Source organism: Pseudophryne corroboree, chromosome 11 (genome assembly GCF_028390025.1).
Source record: "Pseudophryne corroboree isolate aPseCor3 chromosome 11, aPseCor3.hap2, whole genome shotgun sequence".
Taxonomy (NCBI): domain Eukaryota; kingdom Metazoa; phylum Chordata; class Amphibia; order Anura; family Myobatrachidae; genus Pseudophryne; species Pseudophryne corroboree.
This window is the reverse complement of record NC_086454.1, coordinates 266,908,082-266,934,044: the sequence shown is the minus strand read 5'-3', so window position 1 is coordinate 266,934,044 and position 25,963 is coordinate 266,908,082. Positions and strand designations below refer to the sequence as shown.

General features: G+C 43.1%; 1 protein-coding gene across 5 annotated transcripts in view; it reads left to right on the top strand.

The window, feature by feature from the left end:
- The window catches only part of WWOX (WW domain containing oxidoreductase), a 1,758,901-nt gene extending 1,735,226 nt beyond the window's left edge, over positions 1-23,675 (top strand). For all 5 annotated transcript variants that reach the window (XM_063945377.1, XM_063945376.1, XM_063945379.1 and 2 more), the window contains one exon: positions 22,273-23,675. In XM_063945377.1, the coding sequence (XP_063801447.1) occupies positions 22,273-22,461 (189 nt within the window). In that variant the 3' untranslated portion in view covers positions 22,462-23,675. The remainder of the gene's footprint in view (positions 1-22,272) is intronic.
- The last annotated feature ends 2,288 nt before the right edge of the window (positions 23,676-25,963 follow it).

Sequence of the window (25,963 nt, the reverse complement as noted above, 5' to 3'; positions counted from 1 at the left end):
ACCACCCTGCACTGGCTGGTGCCCGCTGACGTATCTATAATGGGTGCGGGGTGCAGGGAGGCCCACACACTACACACCCTACACCCATTTAATTATACTCACCTCTCCATCGGCCCAACGCTGGCTGCAGTGCAGCAAATATCACTCGGAAAATGGCTGCCATGGCTAGCTTCTGTTAATTCGCGCATGTGCAATAGAGATGTCCCCTAGAATGTGGTGCGAGCGCCATGTTCCCAGAGACCAGCGCAGGTGCAGTAGACTGTAGCACAATGCCAGAGTATACTGCACCGCCAGAGAGGAGGCGTCCCAATCGGAGACTGCACATGGGCCCCCTTCTCTCTTAAAGCACCTGTACTGGTGCCCCTCTATGATATGCAAAGTTTTCATCATTCCTTCAGTAGGGCTAGCCTAAGCCCTAGACTAAGCCTCTGCTGACTATTTATATATATATATATATATATATATATATATATATACATACAACAAGCAATGTATAGAGGCACTCCCGGACTGCAGAATTAGTGAATCAAATGCGGTGATTTATTTGAATAAATTTTATTTGAATAAATCACCGCATTTGATTCACTAATTCTGCAGTCCGGGAGTGCCTCTATACATTGCTTGTTGTATGTAAGGGGCGGAAGGCCCAGAGAGAGCACCCTGGCCAGGTATTTGGAAGCAATCCAAGGAGTGCCGGCTTGTGGAGGTCGATATATATATATATATATATATATATATATATATATATATATATATAATGTGTGTGTATGACATCACTGGTTTAGGGGGCCGTGCCAGGACAGGGTGCACTGCCGCCTTGTTACGGTAGTCACTTGGTGTAGAGGTTGCTTTATCCTCAGGTTGCATTAATGGTATTACCATTAGATAATATTGCCTCACTTTATTACTTCTGTCTTAATAAAAAATAAGTTCACACTTCCCTACGTGTCCAGGAGTGAGAACAGAACACGGGCCTCGGGATTGGACAGTGACTGCTCGCTGTTAGTCATCGGTTTTCTAGTCATACTTTGGCAGTGCTTTTTGGTTGAGCAAATTAGCCTGAAGTGTTGTGCCCTTGGCTGGCAAATCCTTTTAACCCGGTCGAGTGGAGATCATGAATATCTAGATTGTTCCCATGTCTGTTATTCTCCTGTGTTTATCTGGCTGAGCTGTCAGTCAGGCCATTATAGCTGCCTAGCACACTGAAATCACTTGTCCACTCACAAAAGCAGAGTCTGTTGATGATAAGCTAAACAAAACCGGAGGAATGCTGCTGCCAGAACTCTGCGCAATGAACCTTAGTGCATCAGGTGTAAACACAATGAGGCCCCCGCTCACTGGCCGCCTGCCAGCTTTTGTTATAGTTCCAGATGCATGCACTAAGACGCTGCTGGAAATCACTACCTACCAGTCACTATCTTACTCTGAAACATCGTATATTACATACACACAGGCATTAATATCATGCATTTATTGTCTTTTCAAAGCCTAATTTGATGTGGAAAGTCTTGGAAACAGTGTAATTGAATGGACCTGCACACACACTGTCAGACAATCGTTCATTTGGTGTCAATGTTGTCTACAGCGATCACCATAATAGAGTTCTCTGGGGGCGCTCCCTCATTAAGTACAGAGTACACTATGCTGCAGAGAAGCTTTGGGAAAATGTTTCTAATGTGAGGATATGATTTTAGCAGGTATGTGCCTACACTTATATTGTTCCTCTAGAAACTATGCATCCAGGGCCGGTGCAAGGTCTCTATGCACCCTAGGCAAATCTCCAGCCTAGCGCCCCCTAACCTGCAAACCCCCCACCCCCACCTTTCAGGCGGAAGATGCAGGTAGCCACTAGATGGACTTGGGTATGTTGCATTATTTATTATACATATACAGAAAGAAGAAACAACACTCATGGACTTTTAAAGTGAAAAAGTATATTTTTGTGACTTTGTTCACAGTATGCAGTACTTTTACTTTTAAATCCTTGAGTGATGACCGTTCTTTCTACCTATGTATACATGCTAGCTGGCATGTTGGCAATTGTATAGGATACTGAGGCCAATTAAATTTTTTTTGCTGAGTGCTGGAATACGCTATCTGTCTGTCTATCTATCTTGTATACACTGCATCTGTATATGGGGTCTGGTGGGAAATTTAATTGTATGTGTATACATACATACAGTATTATATACATATATTATATTTGTATGCTCCTTATTGTGTTCCATCCCCCCTCTGTAAGTTAATTACTCCCCCCCCCCCCCCTCCATATGTACTGTATTGTACCCCAGTGCCTGTGTTTCCCTATTATGCTGTTTACAAGAGCAACCCACCCACCAGTCTGTAAGATGTGTACTGTCTGTGGTTCTGCAGAAACCCCCATGGGTTACTTACCTAATAGTTGTTTCCTTGTTTTCCCTCATAATTGGTAAGGCTCATCTTACAGGCGGCAGCCGCATTACAGCGATGCTGCAGGTGCAGACATGTAGTCAGGTGCTGCTTGCTGCTGGAGAGTTGGGATCCAGGGGTCTGCATCAGGACTATGAGCAGCGGCCGTGGGGGCACCCCTTGGGGAGCCATAGTTACATCCGCCTTCTATGTGCCTTCATATGACATGATGTTACACTTGTTAGCACGGAGGAAGCGCTGAGGCACTCTGTGGTACAGCCTGATAGTGACGGCTGCACCTAATTAGACCTGCAGCAGCAGCCAGCGCAGTGTAAGGAGGAGGCCGCACACAGAATCATCCTTCAGTTTTTTTGCTAGATGAATTTAGTGGCGCCCTCCAAGAGCCGGTGCCCCTAGGCAGCCGCCTAAAGCTGCCTAATGGTAGAGCCGGCCCTGTATGCATCTGCCCAGGGGTGTGTCAACTGAGGATGGGACCCGTGCGCAGACTCCGGGTGAGTCCCCTCCTCTCCATGGTGCAGCAGACTCCGGCATTGTGCAGGAGTCTACTGTGTATGCACATGTCTCCGGAAACATGGTGCCTGCCATTTTTCCGGAGACTAATTTCACTACTGGGCATGCGCCGTGGCCATTTTGGTTGTGATTTTCGCAGCGGCTGCAGTGCCTGACGCTGAACTCCGGAGAGGTAAGTATTTAAAAATGGGTATAGTGTTTGCGGTGTGGGCCCCCTGGACCCAGGGGCCTGTGTTTACCGCACACATTATAGGAACGCCAACGCATCTGCCAGTATATGTGCTGCATCTTGGCACATCTTCTGTATGGTATGGTTACAACGCAATATTACCATTTACCCAGATAGGCAATTGGCAAAATACTATTATTTTATTTTGTGAATAATATACACATCTGAGATGCTTTTGATGTTTAGCACAGGAACCGGCCAGATGAGGTCAGGTGATTCTCTTTTTTTTTTTTTTTTACATTACAACTTATTTTAATATATTGTAAGTTTCTGGCAGGGGCATTGGTCAGTAAATCGTGGTGAGGTAGGGCTGATTTGAAAGTCTGCAAGCATCATAACTGTCTTCAAAATGAGGGGTGCAGTGACAGGATGGGGGACGACCTGATCCCTAAATTCGCCCCTGGGTACAGTAATAAAAAAAAAATGATCCTCATCTACAATCTCATATCGCCTTAAAGAGAAAAAAACATTCAGTCAAATCAAATAAATATCATATATTATCAGTAATGCACCAGTAGCGGATCTTGCCACGGGCAAGCAGGACTTTTGCCCGGGGCGCCGTCTTCCGGAGGGCGCCGCACCATGGCAAGATCCGCTACTGTGCCCCCTGCTGTGAAGGGAACTAGACGCTACCCATCTAGTTTCCCTTCGTGGAGAGGACCTTTGCTGTGCGGTACGCGATGACGTCATCGTGCACCGCACAACATTGTGGGACTGACACAGACGCTAGGGGTCATAATTGACCTCTAGTGTCTATCTATGCTGTGCTATGGGAGAGATGTCATGACGTCTCTCCCATAGTTCCGAGGAGAGGAGCGGCGCCGGCGGAGGTCTGCAGCGGTCGGGAATCAGGAATGGGGATAGTATAAAAAATGTTTTGTCTAAGCGGCGCTACTCCTACAGGGGGCACAAATGGGGGCACAACTCTACAGGGGGCGTAACTGACCATGCCCCCGTATGAAGCCACGCCCTATTCCACCCGGGGTGCCAAAAGGGCTAGAACCGGCCCTGTAATGCACATGTATGTGTAATTTACCTTCAGAAACAATAATTAAACAGTAACGTAATGTATGCCATTTACTTTTCATTTTACTAATTACTTTTTTATGTAAAGGCAGCACATAAAATCAAGACTGTGTGACTTAAGTCACTTACTGGCTTATCACGCAAGCTAGCCCAGCTCAGGAATATGCTGTTTATGTACCAAAGCAATGGGTTCTGGGGTATTCCCATAATGCACTGTACATTTCCGGGCTCCCATTATCACAGCACACACAGGGTCAGCTGAGTGTGATAACCTTTTCATGGTAGAAGTGATGACCTGCGATGCAGTTTTTCTACCTCCTCTCACTGCCAAAGAGTAAATGCTATAAGCCCAGATAGTGAGCAGTATTTTATCAAACCCTTGTTAGTCATTTTATTAAAGTCCCTAATAAACTAATGGACTCATCTGGCAGTCAGTGTGTAGCAGCCCCGTCTCCCAGCGCTCTACACTCACTCAAAGTCATGGAGAGTCGCAGGTTGTTAGAATCTTCATGATATAATTTACAAATGGCCCATTTATCATTATGAGGCACACACATCACAGAAACAAGGAAAGTGATTAGACCCTAATTACTGCTCCTTTTTAAACATGGTAAATGGCCCAAAATGTTTAAATCTCAGGTGTAGAATTCTTCACTCATTAACTCGTTTAATTGATTCTTGCTCAATCTTTCTGTGACCATTTTGGGGTAATGTGTTGGTGTGTACGTGCAAGTTTATGTCCCTGTTTTGTTTTAATATAGATAACTCTACAGCAGAATACAATTCCCTTCAATTCACTGAGATAATTCATGGCAGGGATTGAAATTTTCTATAATACCTCAATATATCATAGTTGCTTACTATGGAATCTCAACGCAGGGCTCTTGGGAGAGTGGGACACCCTCCTGCATCCCGTGCATCACACGAAGGGGCGGGTGCAAGGTTGTAGCTACCATAGGTGCAGGGAGTGCAGCTGCTATGGGGCCCAGAGTTGAGAGGGGCCCACCTTCCCTGTCACAGCTACATGGGTTATATTCAAGGTTGTAGCTACCATAGGTGCAGGCAGTGTAGCTGCTATGGGGCCCAGAGCTGAGAGGGGCCCACCTTCCCTGTCACAGTTACATGTGTTATATACATTTTTCACCATTGGGTAATACATAGGGGACTTTACAAACTTTTGACTTGGGGCCTACAATATATCTAGTTATGCCCCTGAACCTGCTCATTATTAATGTGGTATAAAATGAGCTGGAGGGCATTATAATGTTACATAATATAAACTTGGGCACTGTAATGTGGCACTGTATGAAGTAGTGGCAGTATTGTATAGTGTGGCATAATATGAACTGGGGACACTGAATATCATAATGTGAAGTGGGGGTAATGTGTTGCATAATGTATATTGGCTGCCTTACAATGTGACATAATGTAAACTAGGGCACTACTATGTGGCATAACGTTAACTAGGGCACTATCATGGGGCATAAAATTAAGAGGTGTCTCGCTAGAAGCATTGGGTCAGAGGTCCCTTCAAAATTTTGCTATGGTGCCCACAAAGTGCTGGCTATGCACTTGGGTGGCTGCATGATTACATGATTCATAGCACCACGCTGCTCCCCTCCCAGGAATCTTCTGGAGGCTGGATAGGAAATGTGGTATATATACAATATATGATACTAAGGGATTTTTTTTTTTTTTAAATGGTTCTATTTATTTTTCAAACAATAAATTTACGGGCCGTCCATAATAAGCGGCGATAAAAAGGAATGACACTTTTTCGACACTTCTCATAAGGGGTCTGTTTATTGAACTGTAAAGAGCCCTTTGTCCAGTGTTGTCACCATATTTCACTGATTTCTCAATGAAATGTTAACACCAGCTAAATCAGAGATTTGCGGGGCTTTCGCTGGGGCTCAGAAAGGCACTTGAGTATTGATAAATTCGGTGCTACTAAAATCTGTATTGTTGTGTTAAGTGGCAATACATATTAATAATTACTGCTGACTTCATAAATATACCCTTTCACACAGAAAAGCAATTTACCACGTCAAGCACATTTACCCGTTAATTTGCAGATCAACATGGGTCCTTTTCTGTGTTAAAGGGTCAACACGGGTCATAATTGTCGGGTCTTCAAGCCTGTATTTACCAGACCCAGGTTGACCTTTTCACACAGGAGAAGTACCCGGGTGGATCGACAAATTACCGGGTAGAACTGCTTCACCGGGTAAATTGCTTTTCGTGAAAGGGGGGGGTCTGGCTGAGAGCGACAAAATTAGTGCTGGGTAAAAGCCGGGATTTAGGGACTTTTCTGTGTGAAAGTGGTATTAGGCACAGATCACTATGGTAATGCCTATACATTCATATCATAAACAATAGGCAGTGCATTATCCCATACACAAACAGACCTCATGTATTCACTTACTACTGAATGCTTGCAGATGAAAATAGTGCACTCTCCTCCTAGTGTGAAAGTAATGGGTTTTGTCTTGAAAACGATAACAATCCTCTCAAGCATTCGACCTCTTCCAATTGAGAGAATTGTACAGCTGCACTTGAACACAAACACCGTGTCAGCTTAACATTTCAACACTCCACTTAATAGGTTCCTCTCCGGCTGCGAGAGACAGAGAGCACACACAATACTTGCTGTAGGTTCCAAGCATGATCTGGATAAGATGGCCTGTTATGTGCGAAGGCAGGCCGCCAGGTGCACCAGTCATACACACACACACACACACACACACACACACACACACACACACACACACACACACACTTACACATTTATGTACAGTAGACACCACCATAACTGCTTCATTCACATGAACGCCTTACATAGAGGCAAGGTGGATGGAAAAGAGATCCCGCTCCAGGGGCATGATTGGCTGGGAGCTACAGTATACATACAATGTGCATCCATCTCTTACATGTAGCGTGCACAACCTGTGGCCCGCAATCCACCTGCAGCCAGTGGGTATCCGTTCACATGGTCGACCATGTTATGGTCGACAATCATTAGGTCGACCACTATTGGTCGACATGGACACATGGTCGACACATGAAAATGGTCGACACATGAAAAGGTCGACATGAGTTTTTTAACTTTTTTTTTCTTTTGGGGAACTTTTCCATACTTTACGATCCACGTGGACTACGATCGGATTGGTAATCTGTGCCGAGCGAAGCGGTAGCGGAGCGAAGGCACCATGCCCGAAGCATGGCGAGCGAAGCGAGCCATGCGAGGGGACGCGGTGCACTAATTGGGGTTCCCAGTCACTTTACGCAAAAAACGACACCAAAAAAAGTTAAAAAACTCATCTCGACCTTATCATGTGTCGACCATTTTAATGTGTCGATCATGTGTCCATGTCGACCATGTCAATGTCGAACAATAGTGGTCGACCTAATGACTGTCGACCATAACATGGTCGACCTTTCATACCGGAACCCAGCCAGTGACCTGATTACATGTACCTCCTGAGTAGGAGAAATACATTTTTTTTAAATGCTATCAGAAGTCTACATAATCAGGGGAGGGGGTGTTTGGTGGCCGGGTGCGTAGCCCCGAAGCCACGGCAGAAATACGTGAGAGAGATCAGCTCCAGCTAAAGAAGTGTAACATGCTGTCAGTGGAGGCTCATCTTCCCCTGCAAATACTTTTATTGCCCTGACTTCACAGGACACTGCCGGGAGTCGGTTTAGCCAGGGGTGACTGAATGAGCAGCTCTTGGAATGACACAGTGCGACCAGCAACATAGGAGGTGCACAGGAAAATGAACGATGATAAGGATGTAGTGGTTGCTATAATAAGCCTACTAGAATAGGCGGATATGTGCGCAGCTGAACATCACGGAATGTTCTGCGGCCCATCACCACTAGATGTATCGGACACTTATAGTCTGCTGTAATTTCCTCTTGGGTGTCCTGCACTCTATTTCCAGCGGGCAGCTAGGGACTGCTGTTCTTTTCATGTTACTCATGTCAATAGCTTGATATTATTCAATATACTGTAAGTCTCTTTACAATGTGGGGATTGTGTCTAGCAGGAGGTAGAGCAATAATCAGGACCTAATAAACAAGAAAAGACATTTGTAATAAGAAACTTTTTTTTTTTTAAGCTTTAAATGAAGTAACTTTATTTATTTATTTATTTATTTTAACAAACCAGTAGCCCAATCAGGGCAAGTGGTCAGCCAGGTTATTCAGTAGTCACTTTCCCACGGGAAAGCTTTTGTGCATGCCATTCGATTATAAAAGCACCTCAAATAATCTATGACCAGTGCATGCATAGTAATGTGTCAGAATCATAGTATTTACATATTTTACATGGGTCAAAACCAGATAATCTATACATATTTACAGCCTGTAGGAAAAAACAGATAATGCAGCACATTTATGTGTGGTCTAAAATACAAGTTAGTCAAATAGTCAGCACATCCATATTGAGATAATGGGCCAGATGACGCCTGAGTTCGGTGTTTTTATACTTTTCCACACAAAATGGCATAAACATATTTTATTTTTTCTCTTAATCTATTTTGTTAAAGCGATTTAAGTTCTTTTTACCATTTATTTATCGTGGTAATGCAAAATACGTTCCCAACACACATTGATATTCTACCAAAGCAAACATGTATTGGTGAATGTCCAAATTCTTTAATGAGTTTTATTTACTGTCGTCCGTCCACAAATATCTCGGCAGTGCCTCAGCCATCACAGCTAATTGTTGTAGCTACACGTATGAAGCTACGTAGTCTAAATGACAGATGAAGCTATAGCGTGATTTATATCTAAATACTGCCCTCTCTTAGCTGCACAAATCACAACTCATACAGTATAGAGACAGCTGGTGTCTACACCTAAATATGGATTTTACTGACCCATAAAATACGTTTGTTATTACAGGATTGATTCCTAGTTTCAGGTTTCAGAAGCCAAAATTTTGTTTTAGTAATTTCTAAAATGAGACGTGTCTCTGTGTGGTGAAATCTAACTACAGCCTGAGCTAATTAAAAGAAAAATACGTCTTATACGCCGTATTTGCCGGCGTATAAGACGACTGGGCGTATAAGACGACCCCCCAACATTTCCACTCAAAATATAGAGTTTGTTATGTACTCGCCATATACGACTACCCCCTCTTCCGCACACCTTCCACACACCAAATAAAACGTAAAAGAACATCAGATTTGATTTGATTTTTCAGGAACACAGGCAGGCAGCCCACAACCCAGAGGAACTCTGGCAACACACTGTAGAAGACTAGAAGAAAAACAGCGGGCGCCACCTCCTCGTGTATAACCTTTTAATAGATCCGTAAAACAGATAAAAATGATACTCACAAACATAGGAGTATGACAGGCACATCAAGAGTATAAACACAGGATCAACAAAACCACGGGATAGGTAACATGTTTCTGGGGACCTTGCTGAGCTCCCAAAGGAATATTCATAATAGTGTGAGGGTTGCTAAGACCCCTCCCAATCCTGAATTATACCAGCCAATAGTACCGTAAATGCCAGAGGCTAATTAACTAAAGCTGAATGGAACAATAAACCTATGGCTGTCCCTGTGTAGGAGCCGGCACTGCATTCGAGAGAGACTTGCCACAGCACAGCTTCACCCGCCGGCAGCGCCGTACACTCACCGTACACTCACCGGACACAGGTGAGATAGAGGCACTTCACGGGGGGAGTGGGGGGGGGGCAGCCAACATCTTCTTAACCCCCTGGATTGCTGAAAACGGGGGTCCGCCCGCGAGGCCACGCCCCTTATGCTAGGCCACGCCCCCTTATGCTAGGCCACGCCCCTGTTTTGCGACTTCCTGCACCGGGTGTCACCAGGGGCAGTGACGCCCCTGGCTATATGTATGCCAGGCGTATAAGACGACCCCCGGCGTATAAGACGACCCCCCGCTTGGAGGCATGTTTTTCAGGGGGAAAAAGTCGTCTTATACGCCGGCAAATACGGTAATACAATTCTCCTATTGTTAAATTTATCTATTTAGACATATTGACAAATAACGTTATTATCATTGATGCTCATTGCGACAGCCACCAAACTGGGGTGCACTTAACTGGCTATTATTTATTACATAAATTGTTGATTTTTTAAATTAGCAAATTGTGAAACTAAACAGGACTGCTATTAGGCGGGGAGGGAGGGTACGACACTGCTGGGACTCCAGTCCTGGGCCTGCATGGCTGTCTGCCATAGAGGGGCAGCACCGGTGGCATTTTAAATTTAGGAGGGGGGTGCCCCTGCCTGTCTGGCAGTCCCAGGCCCCACAATTTATGATGACAAAACCCTGCAACTAACAGCTATTTAAACCCGATTCAGTTAAAAAAATTTAAGAAATATGCAGATTTGATAATTAAAGCATACAGAACAACTGAAAGTTGTTAAAACGGTTGTAGTAGGTTGGTTTGTGCAATGGAGGTAGCCATTTTATAGACTGTGATGTCACTGGTTCCTATTGGATTGATAGGCTGCTTTCATATGATTCAGCACACAAAATGGGTGATTTATAAATATTTCACTATGTATAATTATCAAACACCAGTTACTGGTAATGATCAAACTTTTCTTGTATCAGGACTAATAATGTGGTATTTTTTTAAGATTTACTTTTTGCAGTGAGCACTAACCTCACAGCTTTGGGTCAATGGGAACTCCTTTAAGTCCTGCTGAGTGTGGATTGATAGATAGCTAGTGTCTAGTTATACAGTCAGTAGATAGACACCATATGTTAGACAGACATTAGGTTGACAGGGTCAAAAGGTCGACATGAAAAAGGTAGACAGTACAATAGGTCAACAGGGTAAAAAGGTCGACATTAAAATGGTCGACACAAAAAAGGTAGACACCATGTTTTTTTGTATTTTTGTGGTTTGTGTGGATAGTCTTGTCATCTGGGACCCCCAATTGTAGAAAGGCATACCCTCGAGAGGCTCGCCACGCTTCGGGCTCGCCACAAGGTTTATAACCAACTCTGTGCCGACATGGATAGAGAAGATATGAAATAGTCTAAAAACATGCAAAACATTTTTTTTAAAGTGTATCTTTTTTATGTCGACCTTTTGACCCTGTCGACCTTTTGTACTGTCTACCTTTTTTCATGTCGACCTTTTGACCCTGTCAACCTAATGTGTGTCTAACGTATGGTGTCTATCTATTGACTGTCTAACTAGACACAGTCTATCTATCAACCGGATACCAACCCAATTAGTTATTAAGCAAAATGAACCACACAACCTATCAAGGTAAATTACATCCCATTGGCACTTGACAAAAGCATTGAAATGTGAGGTCTTCAGTTTTCTGTACAACTTAAGTGACAAAGTAGTGGAGGCAAAAAATGCAGAATTTGTAGCAAATTAGGTATGGAAATGTACAGGTCTACCATCAATGGTAGTGTTTTATATTGATTGCATTTAACCATTGATGGGCATCCCTATGTCATTCATGAGAAGGAGGTCAGCCAACCATGAAGTGAGGCTGTAGCTAAGTGTCACAACAAGGGTGTGCTAAGTTCTGCGGACCAGGGATAAACCAAAATCTTCAGCGCATCTCTGTCATTGATAATGAAGAACCATTGGACCTCCGCCTTGCCATTGATGTTCATCCCTAGGGAAAATATACATATTTAAAGTTGGGACTTACTATACACTCAGATTTATTTGGGGGTTCTGTTTACTAAGTACATAGCAGTGGTTAAACTTCTAGATTAAGAAGACACCAGCAATACGTTAATGACACAATATTGTTAATTGTCATTTTAGACTTGCACTCTTCTGCCGTTGTTCACTACTGCTCAGAGTGTGGGAAAGAAAGTGTTGGAAGATTACTGTATATGTACTTTTTGGAGTGACCATGTGAGTGAGCTGAGCATATTTGTGAGAATGGGCCATTCCATGAAAATGGTCTTTTTAGGTAACGGTTTGTTACCAGTTTTCATGACCAGCTTTGCATCAAAATTAAAGCATATCATGTACCACACAAACAACATTTATTTTGCACAAAATAATCAAAACACATGCTCAAAAAAATATATTTCACATTTCAAAATGTAACTTTTGTTACCATGGAATGACCCGAATGCAAACAACTGGCGAGTGTACCTCAAGCCTCCATAATGGCGGCAGTTGCTAGTGAATGAGAAGGTCAATATTTGTACAGGTCACAAAATGGCTGACTCCAGAGTATGTAGGTGACAGGTGGAACTTAGCGTTGTTACATGTGTGTAGTTGGAGCCTGGCTCTCACAATGCATTGCACGGGAATAAGTAGATAGATATTGGTTAGAGACACAAAGGATGGCAGTGATATCTTATTACCGCTTTTTTCCAGAAAGGTCACTTGCTTGTTAACTTTCCCATTGCTCGCTAGCACAAAACTGACGAGATCTAATGGTATTTAAGTTAAATGGCTTAAAGGGGGAACAAACGAGGACATCAATTTAGCCGTTTCCATCAGTGTGACAATGTGTTTCTCTGACACCGCTCATGGGGTGGTGGAAGGCCCCGGTTTCAGTGTTAGTCATGTGCAGATAGTAGGGAGAAATCGCATCTTGTTAAGAGCAACATTTCACTTAACTCCTTCTCGAAGCCGACAGAGAGATTCAGAGTTCTCTCAGGGATGAACAGCCATTTAGTGTTCTGCTGCAACAGAGACTCCGGTTTCCAAGCACACACACACACACACACTCATTATTTCTCTCACCCCCTTGTCACTTAATTCCTTAAACAATAAGACATTTACTTAAATCAGCAAACAAAACTTTTTTTTAAGAATTTGGGATCTTTTTTATTAATCAGCGTCTGAAAATAAATTATTGCCTCTGTTTGCTAATAAAATGTCACTGGGCAGCTGAGCGATACTCTGGCCCCGGGCATTTGGAAAAAAAATGTACTTACTTAAATAAAGCATTCTTCTTGCTGCTTACCCCTGAGATAGTGACAGCAATGAGGAGTGCAGTGGTATCCAGTATATTTTTAACAGCAATCCTTAAGTATGTAAGCATGGATAAACTGTTGGAGGAAGCTTGGTAAATAGGGAACAGCTTATCTCCATTTACTAAATATACCCCTTTATTAAAGGTTTCGGAGCTGGATTAAGGAGGGGCACGGGGGGCAAATCACCCCAGGCCCCCCATTCTCAGGGGGCCTCAGTCCTTTAATCACAGCTGCAGGGCAGAGCAGATCTGCACTGCCAGCTAGAGTCCAAGCAGGGGGCAGTGCTACACTGCATTGCACAGTCCTTGCCAGCAGCATGACAGAGAGTAGGGGAGGAGAACCGACTATACAGCAGCCAGCCTATATGATAAGAGTGACTCAGGGAAGGGGCACTGTTTGTATCAGGGCCATAACTAGGGGTGTGACATCGCACAGTTCCCTGGGGACGGTCTGGACAGGCAGCCTGTGGAGCTGCCCAGCGTGCCCTTAGGAAGCTGTGGGCAGTGCTTTACTTCCCAAAATTCGCTCCCTAAGTGTGATGGGTTTAGGAGGTGTGGCCAGCACAGGGCACACTGTCACCCTGTTACGGCGTTGGTCTGTGTGTATGACTATCTATCTATCTATCTATCTATCTATCTATCTATCTATCTATCTATCTATCTATCTATGTGACTGTGTATACACTATATGTGTGTGAATCAGTGGCAAATGCAGGATTTCTAGAGGGAGGGGGGGGTTTCCAAATGAAGTCCATAATCTTCCACTCTGGAGAACATTAGAGAGCAAGTACGGGAGTCTGGGAGAGCAGTAGAAGAACCTAGTAACGACCCTGGATAGTAATGTATACATTGGGCTTTTTATACACTGGATACTATATGGAACACAGTATTAATATCTAAATATATTAATAATGCAGGGGGAAACACATTCCCTCTGCTTTTGCCTTTGTGAATGAATGTATGTACTGTATATGTGCATGTGCGTAACTGTATGTATCTATCCCGATTTTGGTGGACAGTCCTGTTTTTTCAAGTACTGTCCCCACCTTGGGCTGCAGTGTCCCATAGGGAGGAAACGTGCCCCCTTTTCATGTACTTGCTGAAGAATTGTTGCAGAAGAGCCCATTCCTCCAAATGTTGCTCTTTAGGGCTTTCCCAGAGTTAAGTGCTCTGGGCTCCTCAGAGCCTTAATCCAGCCCTGAGAGGGATACAGTCATACAGCGGCGTGACAGGAACCTGACTCCAGAGTATGTAAGTGACAGATACAATATTATATGTATTGATAAAGAACAGTGAGTTAAGGGTTGATAAGCTCAAGGAATTTATCCAATCGCTTTGTCGCAAGGCAACATTTGGGTGGGACCCAGCTTTTGGCCTCTGAAAATAGAGATGTGTGTACTGTATAAGGGGATGGGGGCGGGGGGCATTTCTAGAGAGGAGGAGGCCCGTGTGCAGGATCTGTCTGGGTCCCCTCCATTCTAGCTGGCAGCGCTGTAGCTCTGGGCACTAGCGTCCCTAGGGGACCCTAGCGCTGTCCTAGAGTCTGGAGCACATGTGCAGATCTCCAGGAAAATGGGGCGGCAGCCATTTTCCCAGTAAATTTCCTACTGCGCATGCGCAAAACACGCCATTTTCACAGTGATTTCTGCAGCGCCGCGGCACTATGGAGGGTAAGTATTAAAAATAATGGGTGCAGAGTGGGCCCCGCACACATTGCACCCATTATAGATATGCCAGTGGATGGAGGGTCTTAGCATTTTTGGCTTCATTTATCTTTGGCCCTTACAGCGTCTGCACTCCTGTAGTTCCCCTCCCCCCCTGGATTTAAATTATTTTTATTAGAAAATAGCTACTAATTATATATATATATATATACACACACACACACACACACACACACACACACACACACACACACACACACACACACACACACACACACACACACACACACGTAGGTTCAATCGCCCTAAAGGTGCATTTGTTACCTACTGTTTGCACCACGTAGGCAGCCATTTTGTTGGCTGAAACAATTTCCAAATGTAGCCTATCATTCCATCAGGAATCAGTGACATCACTTGGGCAGTGTGAATTTATAGGTGGCATCTTTATGGGTACTGTGCCCTCTCTAACTTTAAATTTTGGGTGTTCATGTGCACTTAAGAGTAATATTCTTTGACAATGAAAAGTCTGTACATGCAACCCATACAATTTGCTGAATTAATATCACATTATACATAACTTTTATTGTAGTTTGTGATCGCAACATCTAGGCAATCTCTGTACTGAAGTTACAAATTGATTAAAGAAGGCTTTATCTCTTCTAGAGGTCTTAGTGTTAATACGTTAAATGGTTTCCTATTTTGTATCAAAGTAAACGAGGCAACAAAAGTGACGAGTCCATTGTTTGAGACTTTTTACTGTGCCGAATTTGTTAACATTAATCCTTTTCAGCACAGTGTCCTTGTCACATGACAGAGTGACATGACAGAAACTGGGTGACATTTTAAAGCCATCAGGAAGTGATTAAAGCACTTTCTTCTGTATCCGTATTATGCAAGGGTTTCAGCTCTGATCAGCGGCATGGATTGTACACTAATTAGGTGTCAGACAATCACACTCACTCACTGCTGCGTTGTCTGACCCACAGACATGGGGCCTGAAAAATTTAAACTTGTTATTATACTGTCAAAACAGCTCAGAAAATTAAATTGTCACTCAAAGCTGAGTGGATAAGCACAACCCTCCTGACTCCTTCTCTAGAGCACACAGATAGAAATCTACATATTGGATCATTTATGTAGGCAAATGTTAAGGGCCATATTTGTCAATTATTGAGTTTTATACTTGGAATGTACCAAAAATTACTCCAGGAACAAGGTACTTTTAGTTTCTGCTCCGGGGAATCAGCTATGCAGTTGGAAACGGAGGGACTGCAGCCCCTTCCTATTAATTTATGGGGATACAGTTATTCTATCATCTATACAATGGAGACTGACGTTTTGTGGTCAGAAACCCAACTCGTGAAAAAGCAACCTATCAACGAGTAAGGATCCAGTGACATAATTATAGCACTGTGTATAATGGAGCGATGTCATTGGTTCTTATAGAACTGATATGTCACACTCATGAATAATGGCTGCCTCTGCTGTGGTTGTGATGAGTACAGTTTAAGAATGTAAAACATTGTCCGTTTAGGAGTGTTCTTGTAGATTTTATTCTTAGCTGACCTGCAGTTGAAACAAGTGCAAGTATTTGAGAGAAGTGTTTTGTTCAATTTCATTTTATTTCCAGAGTAACTGAGTTAGGGTTTGACCAATACTCAGAGATGAACAGGATTAATTTGTCTAGTTTTATACAACGTATAATTGGCATCCTGTACAAAGAAAAATCTGTTTGCATTTTTTTTAAAGGGTGAACTATGCATTTCTATTTTATATTGAAAATCTTCCTATCTTGTGGAAACCATAGAACAGGCATTCCCAACCACGGTCCTCAAGGCACACTAACAGTGCAGGTTTTAGTGATATCCAGGCTTGAGCACAGGTGTCATAATTAGCACCTCAGTTATTTTGATTTAAACATCTGTGCTGCAGCCTGGAAATCACTAAAACCTCCACTGTTGGTGTGCCTTGAGGACCGTGGTTGGGAATGCCTGCCATAGAAGGAAATGTAACTCTGCGTGATGTGCCACTCTGGAATATCACACCACACCTGCCAGGTTGTGAGGGAAAACTTGTGATGTTGGCACTACATCATACCTCCCAACGTGACCCTCTCCAGGAGGGACAGAATGCTCTGCTCCTGGACTTCCCTCTTAATTTATGATTACCATCACCTGTACTGAAACACCTTTCTTAGCCATTAACCTGTTCAACACAGGTGCCGGCAATCATAAATTAAGAGAAAAGTCCAGGAGCAGAGCATTGTGTCCCTCCTGGAGAGGGTCATGTTGGGAGGTATGCTACACATAGTCGATATATGCACAGCCGGGCATTGCTCTGAATTGACTTGGCCCCTTATTGTCTTGTCCAGTGTTTCCCAAACCCAGTCCTCATGGCCCATTCCCAGTCAGGTACTCAGGATGTCCATGCATACGCAGTAAGTTTGATTTGCCCACTTGTGCTGAAGCAGGGATATCCCAAATGCAGAGGTTCTCAAACGCGGTACTCAAGGCACCACAATGGTCCAGGTTTTAGGTATATCCATTGCTCAGCACAGATGTTTAAATCAAAGTGGCTGAGGTGCTAATTAAGTCACCTATGGCCAAGCAGGGATAAACATAAAACCTGGACTGTTGGGGTGCCTTGAGGACTGTGTTTGAGAACATCTGCCCTAATGTCTAGAGTAGACCATGAGTGGGCTATGAGGAGGAAGTTTGGGAAACACTGGTTTCTAAGCTCCAATGGGGCAGGGATTGATGTAGAGCAGGGGTGGGGAACCTTTGGCCCTCCAGCTGTTGTTGAAATACACATACCAGCTTGCCCTGCTACAGTTTTGCTATTTGGCCATGCTAAAACTGTTGCAAGGCATGGTGGGATGTGTAGTTCAACAACAGCTGTAGGGCCACAGGTTCCCCACCCCTGATGTAGAGGATTAAATATTCACTGTTCATCACTCCATTAAATGAATTCATTATACAGGTAAAACTCAGAAAATTAGTTCATTTATTTCAGTAATTCAACTTAAAAGGTGAAACTAATATATTATATAGACTCATTACATGCAAAGGGAGATATTTCAAGCTTTATTTGTTATAATTTTGATGATTGTGGTTTACAACTTAAGAAAACTCCAAATCCAATATCTCAGAAAATTAGAAAATAAAAGGTTCAAAATTGTAAGCTCAAAGTGTCGCACACTAATCAGCTAATTAATCCAACCCACCTGCAAAGGGTTCCTGAGCCTTTAAATGGTCTCTCAGTTTGGTTCAGTACAATTCACAGTAATGGGGAAGACTGCTGACCTGACAGTTGTGCAGAAAACCATAATTGACACCCTCCACAAGGAGGGAAAGCCTCAAAAGGAAATTGCAAAAGAAGTTGGATGTTCTCAAAGTGCTGTATCAAAGCACATTAATAGAAAGTTAAGTGGAAGGGAAAAGTGTGGAAGAAAAAGTGCACAAGCAGCAGGGATGACCGCAGCCTGGAGAAGATTGTCAGGAAAAGGCCCTTCAAAAGTGCAGGGGAGCTTCACAAGGAGTGGACTGAGGCTGGAGTTAGTGCATCAAGAGCCACCACACACAGACGGATCCTGGACATGGGCTTCAAATGTTGTATTTCATCAGAAGTGTCTTACCTGGGCTAACCAAGGTATCTCATTTGGAAACCAAGGTCCCAGAGTATGGAGGAAGAATGGAGAGGCACTCAATCCAAGATGCTTGAAGTCCAGTGTGAAGTTTCCACAGTCTGTTTTGATTTGGGGAGCCATGTCATCTGCTGGTTTTGGTCCAGAGTCACCATAGCCATCTACCAGGAGATTTTAGAGCACTTCATGCTTTCTTCAGTAGACAAGCTTTATGGAGATGCTGACTTAATTTTCCAGAAGGACTTGGCACCTGTCCACACTGCCAAAAGTACCAAAACCTGGTTCAATGACCATTCAATTACTATGCTGGATTGGTCAGCAAACTCACCTGACCTGAACCCCATAGAGAATCAATTGGGCATTGCCAAGAGAAAGATGAGACATGAGACCGAACAATGCAGAAGAGCTGAAGGCCGCTATTGAAGCATAACCATAACACCTCAGCAGTGCCAGAAGGCTGATGGAATTCATTCCACACCGCATTGAGGCAGTAATTCATACAAAAGGGACCCAAACCAAGTACTGAGTACATATGCATGATTATACTTTTCAGAGGGTCGACATTTCTGCATTTAAAATCCTTTTTTTATTAATTTTATGTCATATTCTAATTTTCTGATATTTTGGATTTGGGGTTTTCTTAAGATGTAAGCCACAATCATCAAAATTATAACAAATAAAGGCTTGAAATATCTCACTTTGCATGTAATGAGTCTATATAATATATTAGTTTCACCTTTTTAAGTTCATTTACTGAAATAAATGAACTGTTGCATGATAATCTAATTTTCTGAGTTTCACCTGTATAAAGAATACCTCACAACCATGCTAATTTTGGAGGACTGTGTCATGATTTAGATATATGTCCCAAATGGAGAAGGGAAATTATGTATTTTACTATGGTGAGGTTCTACAGTATTTGCTAGTTAGTTTTTAGCCTATGAATCACATGTTATGGGCTAAACAAATATAGTATGTATGAAAACACAGCCTCGAAATTCACGAGCAACCAGAAACCATTTTGTACATGCTGGTTTAACACACAAAATGGCTGCCTATACTGTGGGGGAAGAGTTGGCATCACATGCATTGTGCATACTAACACCTCAGTGCACCATTGTTCGCTTAAACCAATATTTCTTCAGCAGCAAAAAAAACTAAGGGACAGAGCGGACAATATTTCATTTTGTAGTGTACCTCTCTACGTAGACGTCCCGGAGTTAATCAAATGTATGTTAAAATATTTAGATAACAGGATGCTAGCCGTGTTTTCTGGCATTGGACGGGGTTAGTGAGATTTATCACCACTTCACATTATCAGCCAAAAGATGGATTAGACCTAAAAATAAAATGCAGTACTTATAATTTACTGTCACAGAAATCTGCAATACCTTATGATACAATATAACCCGAATGACAGGAGAAGTTCCCGCTGAAGCTCCTGAAGCCGCTGCACAGCACAGATATCTGCCAAAATATTTCCTGGTAATTCACTAATTAACTTACTGGCAAAAATGCGAATAAAACCACAGCTAAATCTATAATGTTTCCCTTCATTCTTCTAAGTACAATTAGGATGGGTGGCAGTTACTGTACCTATAGGAATGGTCCTCTTTTGCTTGCAGAGACTTAGAAATGGGCATAATGAATTAACCCTTCAAATGCTGGGGTTAAATTTGTCGTGGAGATGGCTGCAGTATATGGGGGAGATCTCTTTGATTACTACCGTTCTTAGAAGCATTTGCCAGTGTGAAATACTCCTGACCAGAAATGTAGGGACAGCTTTGGCCAGGATCCCAATTGCACTTTCCGTGATGGGCTTAATTGGAGTGCCTGGGTTAATTCTGAGCCATATTTTTTTTATATCAGATGTGTCAGACTATATTGCTCGGCGGCATTAGCAGGCTGTGATTTTCAAGAGGCAAAGTCCATCCTTCAAAGAAATGATGTTAAACATAATACCTTTACATAAGAGCCTTTGATTGATTTCTGGGAAAGGCTGAGAGAGAGGAGGTATTCCAGGGACCAAATGACTACTACAGTAGAAAAGGAATAGAAGTGGACTTGTGTCTTTCAGGCCCCAGGGGAGCAGTGTTATAGTCTCATGGAATTAGGTATTTGCTATGTAGTGTATGTCGATGAATATTAAAAATGAAATACTAATGGCACATTCATTCTGATGTCTCCTGCTAGAACCATTTGTGCTATATTCTTCAGCTATACTGCACAGTGGTGAATTTCTCACAAGGTACATGCCTAGGGATGGCATAGCAGATCCCCTCTCCCTTCACCTTTACCCCACCCTCCACAGCAGAGCCCCAGAAGGATCTGGTCTGTCAATGGGCGCTACCTTCATTGTTGTTATTAGAATGTTTGTTTTATTTTGCAATCTGCAAGGGAGGCAATTGTGCTGGAGTTGGTGGGGGTGAAGTTATGGCTGAATTTAATGGCTGGAGGCATCAGGGTCTGCCATTGCAGGCCCCATCCCTACAGTTTGCTATCGGGACAGGGTTAAGGGCCAATGTAACACGCTCCATTTTGCCTAATTGTTGCACATAACAGAAATAATCAGTCAGTACTAGATGTAAGGGCCCATCGTATACTTGGCATAAATAGGCCCATACAGCCACAATTGCAGATTTTCTAGTGAACACTATTTACCCCTGCAAATTGGGACGTGCTTGCAACCAGGTCTGCACTCTCCTATTACTATTACAGGGTTCAGGTATGAATGGTCGACCATGTGAAGGTCGACAGTCATTAGATTGACCACTATTGGTCGACATTGTCATGGTTGACATGGACAAATAGTCAACACAATAAAATGGTCGACACATGAAAAGGTAGACATGGATTTTTGTACTATTTTTGGTGTCATTTTTTCCGTAACATGACCAAGAACCCCAATTAGTGCACCGTGTCCCCTCGCATGGCTCGCGCTGCAGGCAAGGTGCTCACTCCACTACCACTGCGCTCGGCACAGGTTACTATTCCCAGTTGTAGTCCACGTGGATGGTAAAGTATGAAAAAGTTAAAAAATCAATAAAAAAAATAAAAAAAGCCATGTCGACCTTTTTCATGTGTTGACCATGAGTCCATGTCGACCAATAGTGGTCGACCTTTCAAATGGATACCCTAATACAGACCTCAACATTTAAAAGTCCTTACCCTCTAAACATTGGTCCGGATGTAATGGCTTGCGATTCTCGGAGCTCCGGCCGTCTCACAAGCCATTACATCCAGGCTGTTATCTGTTATGAGTTTGAGGAGCCGATTCAACAATAGAGGCATTTCTGTCATGATAATTCTCATTCTTATCACGGTAATAGTATATTTTGTTGAGACAATTTGCCACAATAGTCTTTGTTTGGACACAGGTTCCAAAAAGATGGATAAAAAGCAAAGGGATTGTTTACGTGATCGCTTTACTTCTGAGATCCTGCTTTGATAGCTGCTGTGACCCCCCCCATATTCTTAAAAATGTGGTACCCCTATGAAAACAGCCGTCTTTAGATTTCCTGCATTTTTCATCATAATAAATAGTCCCTTTAATAGTGGATCTATCACACGACAAATAAGACTGTGCCTTATATTATTACTGTTTAACCTTTGTAGTGCCAGCAGTGTTGCAATATACTTATGTTCGAAACACCTCGTGCAGAATTGTACCATGTAGCCAGAAGCATAATGTACGTGTATCATTGAAGTTGTGTTGCAAGAATACGATGCAGTATGGCTCATTTGTGAAAGCTCAGCATAGTCACTGAAGTTCGTCAGTTCTGTGCATAATTAACACCGTATTATGCAATTGATACATATATCTTTTCTATTCTAGCAACAAGGAGCTGCCACATCTGTCTACTGTGCAGTCTCCCCAGATCTGGAGGGCCTTGGAGGGATGTACTTCAACAACTGCTGCCGCTGCCTGCCATCACAGCAGGCCCAGAGAGAGGAGACGGCCGAGGCCTTGTGGGAGCTGAGCGAGAGGCTTATCCAAGAACGAGTTGGCAGCCAGTCCAAATAGCAGGGAGCCGCAGTTAGGATCAAAACACACGGAGTGTGTGTACTAGGAATCTGCCAGCGCTGGAACCTTTCCAACCCTATCATCAAGAGGGTTTCTCTATACCTCTGATACAGATTAACTAGTGTTAAATGGAATAATAGCAGTCACAACATAGTGAAAAATGTTAAGTACTAGTGGGAAATAGGGAATTCTGCAGGGTTAAAGGGACAATATCTCTTTCTTGGTGGTGGTTAAGCTCATTCCTTTGTCTTAAAATTAGGAAGTTTTCAAAATGGAGCAAAGATTCTTCATAAAATAAATTACATGATGCTGAATGACAGCTGCCCTTCCCCCGACTCTCAATAAGGGACCTGCCAAACTTCATGTATATGATCTGATTAAAATGGGATATTTAAGTTCATGACTTTGCAGACAATCACATTTCCTCCCTTCCACAGTTGTAAACACAAAAATATTGCACTGAGTATGGCCAGGCTGCCATCCGTCCATGTCAACACTTTTTTTTTTTGTTTGACTGGGATGAAAAGATTTATTTTCACGTAACCATCGTACATCAAGAAAGGAGCATGCAAAATATTACAGATGCCACTTTACATGCAGCAAAGTGGTGTATTGGCAATAAACATGTAATTGTATCTTTATGTTTGGAGGTGTCTTGAGTGCAACACAATGACACCACTCAAAATGTTTCCAAATGACAAAAATTTTTACGAATGTACCCTTCCTTTACACAAGTGTACATTAAGAGTGTAAGACCGACACTACACATACAGTACCGGTAATAATTAGCATTGCCGTAACCTAAAATATAAAAAGGATATTTATATATTAATGTTACAGGGGACAGTTACCCCCATTCCGCTACTACCTTGCAAGAGGGTTCCTTGGGGTAAAATAGCTTTTAGGGGAACAAAGTTCACACTGTAACATTTTACCACATTCTTTTAGATTACATACTGTTAAAGTTTTGAATGTTAAATGTCTTTCTGACTTGCACATTTAATGTCATGTTGCTTGACTTTTTTTTTTTTTTTTAGACTATGTCTATCTAGACATACCCTGGAAGAATATGGGTCTCTTTCTAGTTACCTTCAAACTTTAATATTGGTCCCTGTTCCTCAACTTATCTACTCTACATTTGTAATTATAATTGTTGTGTTTTCTATATCTGCTGGTCTACCAATCACTAGAATAAAGTAAAGCATCTATTCTGAGATATTTGTCTGTTTTTCTTTATTAGGGGGTTATTTATCAAGGTATGGAGAGAAAAAAAAGTACCAACCAATAAGATCCTGAGAGTTAGATTTGGGTGGTTTATTTTGTTTCTGTGCAGGGTAAATACTGGCTGCTTTAATTTTACACTGCAATTTAGATTTCCGTTTCAACACACCCTACCCAAATCTACTCTCTCTGCACATGTTATATCTGCCCCACCTGCACTGCACATGGTTTTGCCCAACTGCTAACAAATTTGCTGCTACGATCAGGTCTGAATTACCCCCACAGTGTACTAGAGACACCAGGCTGCAACTGCAACGGAAATAAATTTAAACACGTACAAAGTCACAGATGAAGCTCAACTGAACTTGGCATAAGAAAAAGCTGCAGCTACTGCATCGTAGCACAGATTCAGATTCAGCCAAACACAGATGTACAAATATCACACATCAAATTGATGAAAGCAAATCTAGCAAAGTAGTTTTGTACCTTCCAGTTGTTTTATTTGTGCAAATAAGATACACATGTTGAGTGAAAAAGATGCTCGACCAAGTTACACAGGACCTGACGTGCTGAGAGGGACTGTATAGCACGACTGAAGCAACAGTGTATGAGGACACATCTGTAGTTCATAGCAAGGTAACATTCCTGTATATAAAACCCTTAAATGCTTTGTCAAATTCACTCACTGGAAGCAGCCATTTTGTGAACTAAATCAATATTCCTGAGAATGGCCCTTATAACTGCTCTAGGAACTAGTGACAGGACAAAGTTTTGGTTCAGCTTACAAAATGTCTGCTTTGATTTTATGTAGGTGACAAGGCTTCTTCCAGTCATCTTTGTATAACACGTCAATGTAAATTACAGAATGAGAAAGATACAATTCCTCTAAGGGCCACCTTCATTTGACATTTCTCATACGTCCTAGAGGATGCTGGGGTCATCATAGAACCATGGGGTATAGACGGGATCCGCAGGAGACATGGGCACTTTAAGACTTTGAAAGGGTGTGAACTGGCTCCTCCCTCTATGCCCCTCCTCCAGACTCCAGATTTTAGAATTGTGCCCAGTGAGACTGGACGCACTACAGGGAGCTCTACTGAGTTTATCTGAAAAATACTTTTTGTTAGGTTTTTTATGTTCAGTGAGGCTGCTGGCAACAGTCTCCCTGCTTCGTGGGACTTAGGGGAGAGGAGTATGACCCCCTTCCAGCGAGTTCAAGGGCTCTGCTTCTGGCTACAAGACACCATTAGCTCCTGAGGGTGCTGATCGCTGGGTACCCCTAGATGCTCACTCCCGCAGCCTGCTGTCACCCCCTTACAGAGCCAGAAGTCAGAAGACAGGTGAGTAGCTGAAGAAAAGAATACTTCAGTGACGGCATTCTCTGAGGTCCCGCCTTGCGCGTGGACGCTGTGCGCCAAGCTCCCACATACACACAGCACTACAGGGTGCAGGGCAGCTTATAAATCCTCAGTGGACACTGGCAAAAGAGGTACATTAGTGCCGAGGCACTGTCCTAAACCCCCGCCAGTATAATCATAGAAGAAGCGGGATGGAAGCGCGCCATTAAGGGGGCGGAGCTTCATCCTCACCGTTCACTTGGCGCCATTTTCTCTCCATCAGGCTGCAGAGACGCTGGTCCTTCCTTCACACTGACAAGTATCAGGTTGAAAAACGGGGTGGGGGGGGGCACTGGCTAATTTGGTGCAATATACTTTATATTAATAGCGCTACAGGTCTGAGGCATTTATTGGGCGCTTCAGAACCGCTAATTGGGTGCTGGGGTGTGAGCTGGCAAATCCCCTCTGTGTCTCTCTAACAGGCTTTACTGTGGGTCTGTCCCCTATATGCCCGGTGTGTCTGTGGGTGTTTGGTGCACGTGTGTCGACATGTCGGAGGCTGAAGGCTCTTCCCAGGAGGAGGCTGTATTAGGGACACAAACGGCTGCGGGGGTGTGTTGAATGCCTTGAATGCTAATGTGGCTCTTATTAGTAAGAGGCTAGATAAGTCTGAGTCTCAGACCCAGGCATAGAAGACATCTGTAGAAGATATGTTATTGCAAAGTCAGGTCCCCTCAGGGTCACAGAAATGTACGCTGGCCCAGTTGGCAGACACTGATACCGACACGGACTCTGATTCCAGTGTCGACTATAGCGATTCCAGATTAGATCCAAAATTGTCAAAATGCATTCAGTACATGATTGTGGCGGTTAAAGAGGTACTACATATCACTGAGGACCCGGCTGTCCATGATAAAAGGGTCTGTATGTATAAGGAAAGGAAA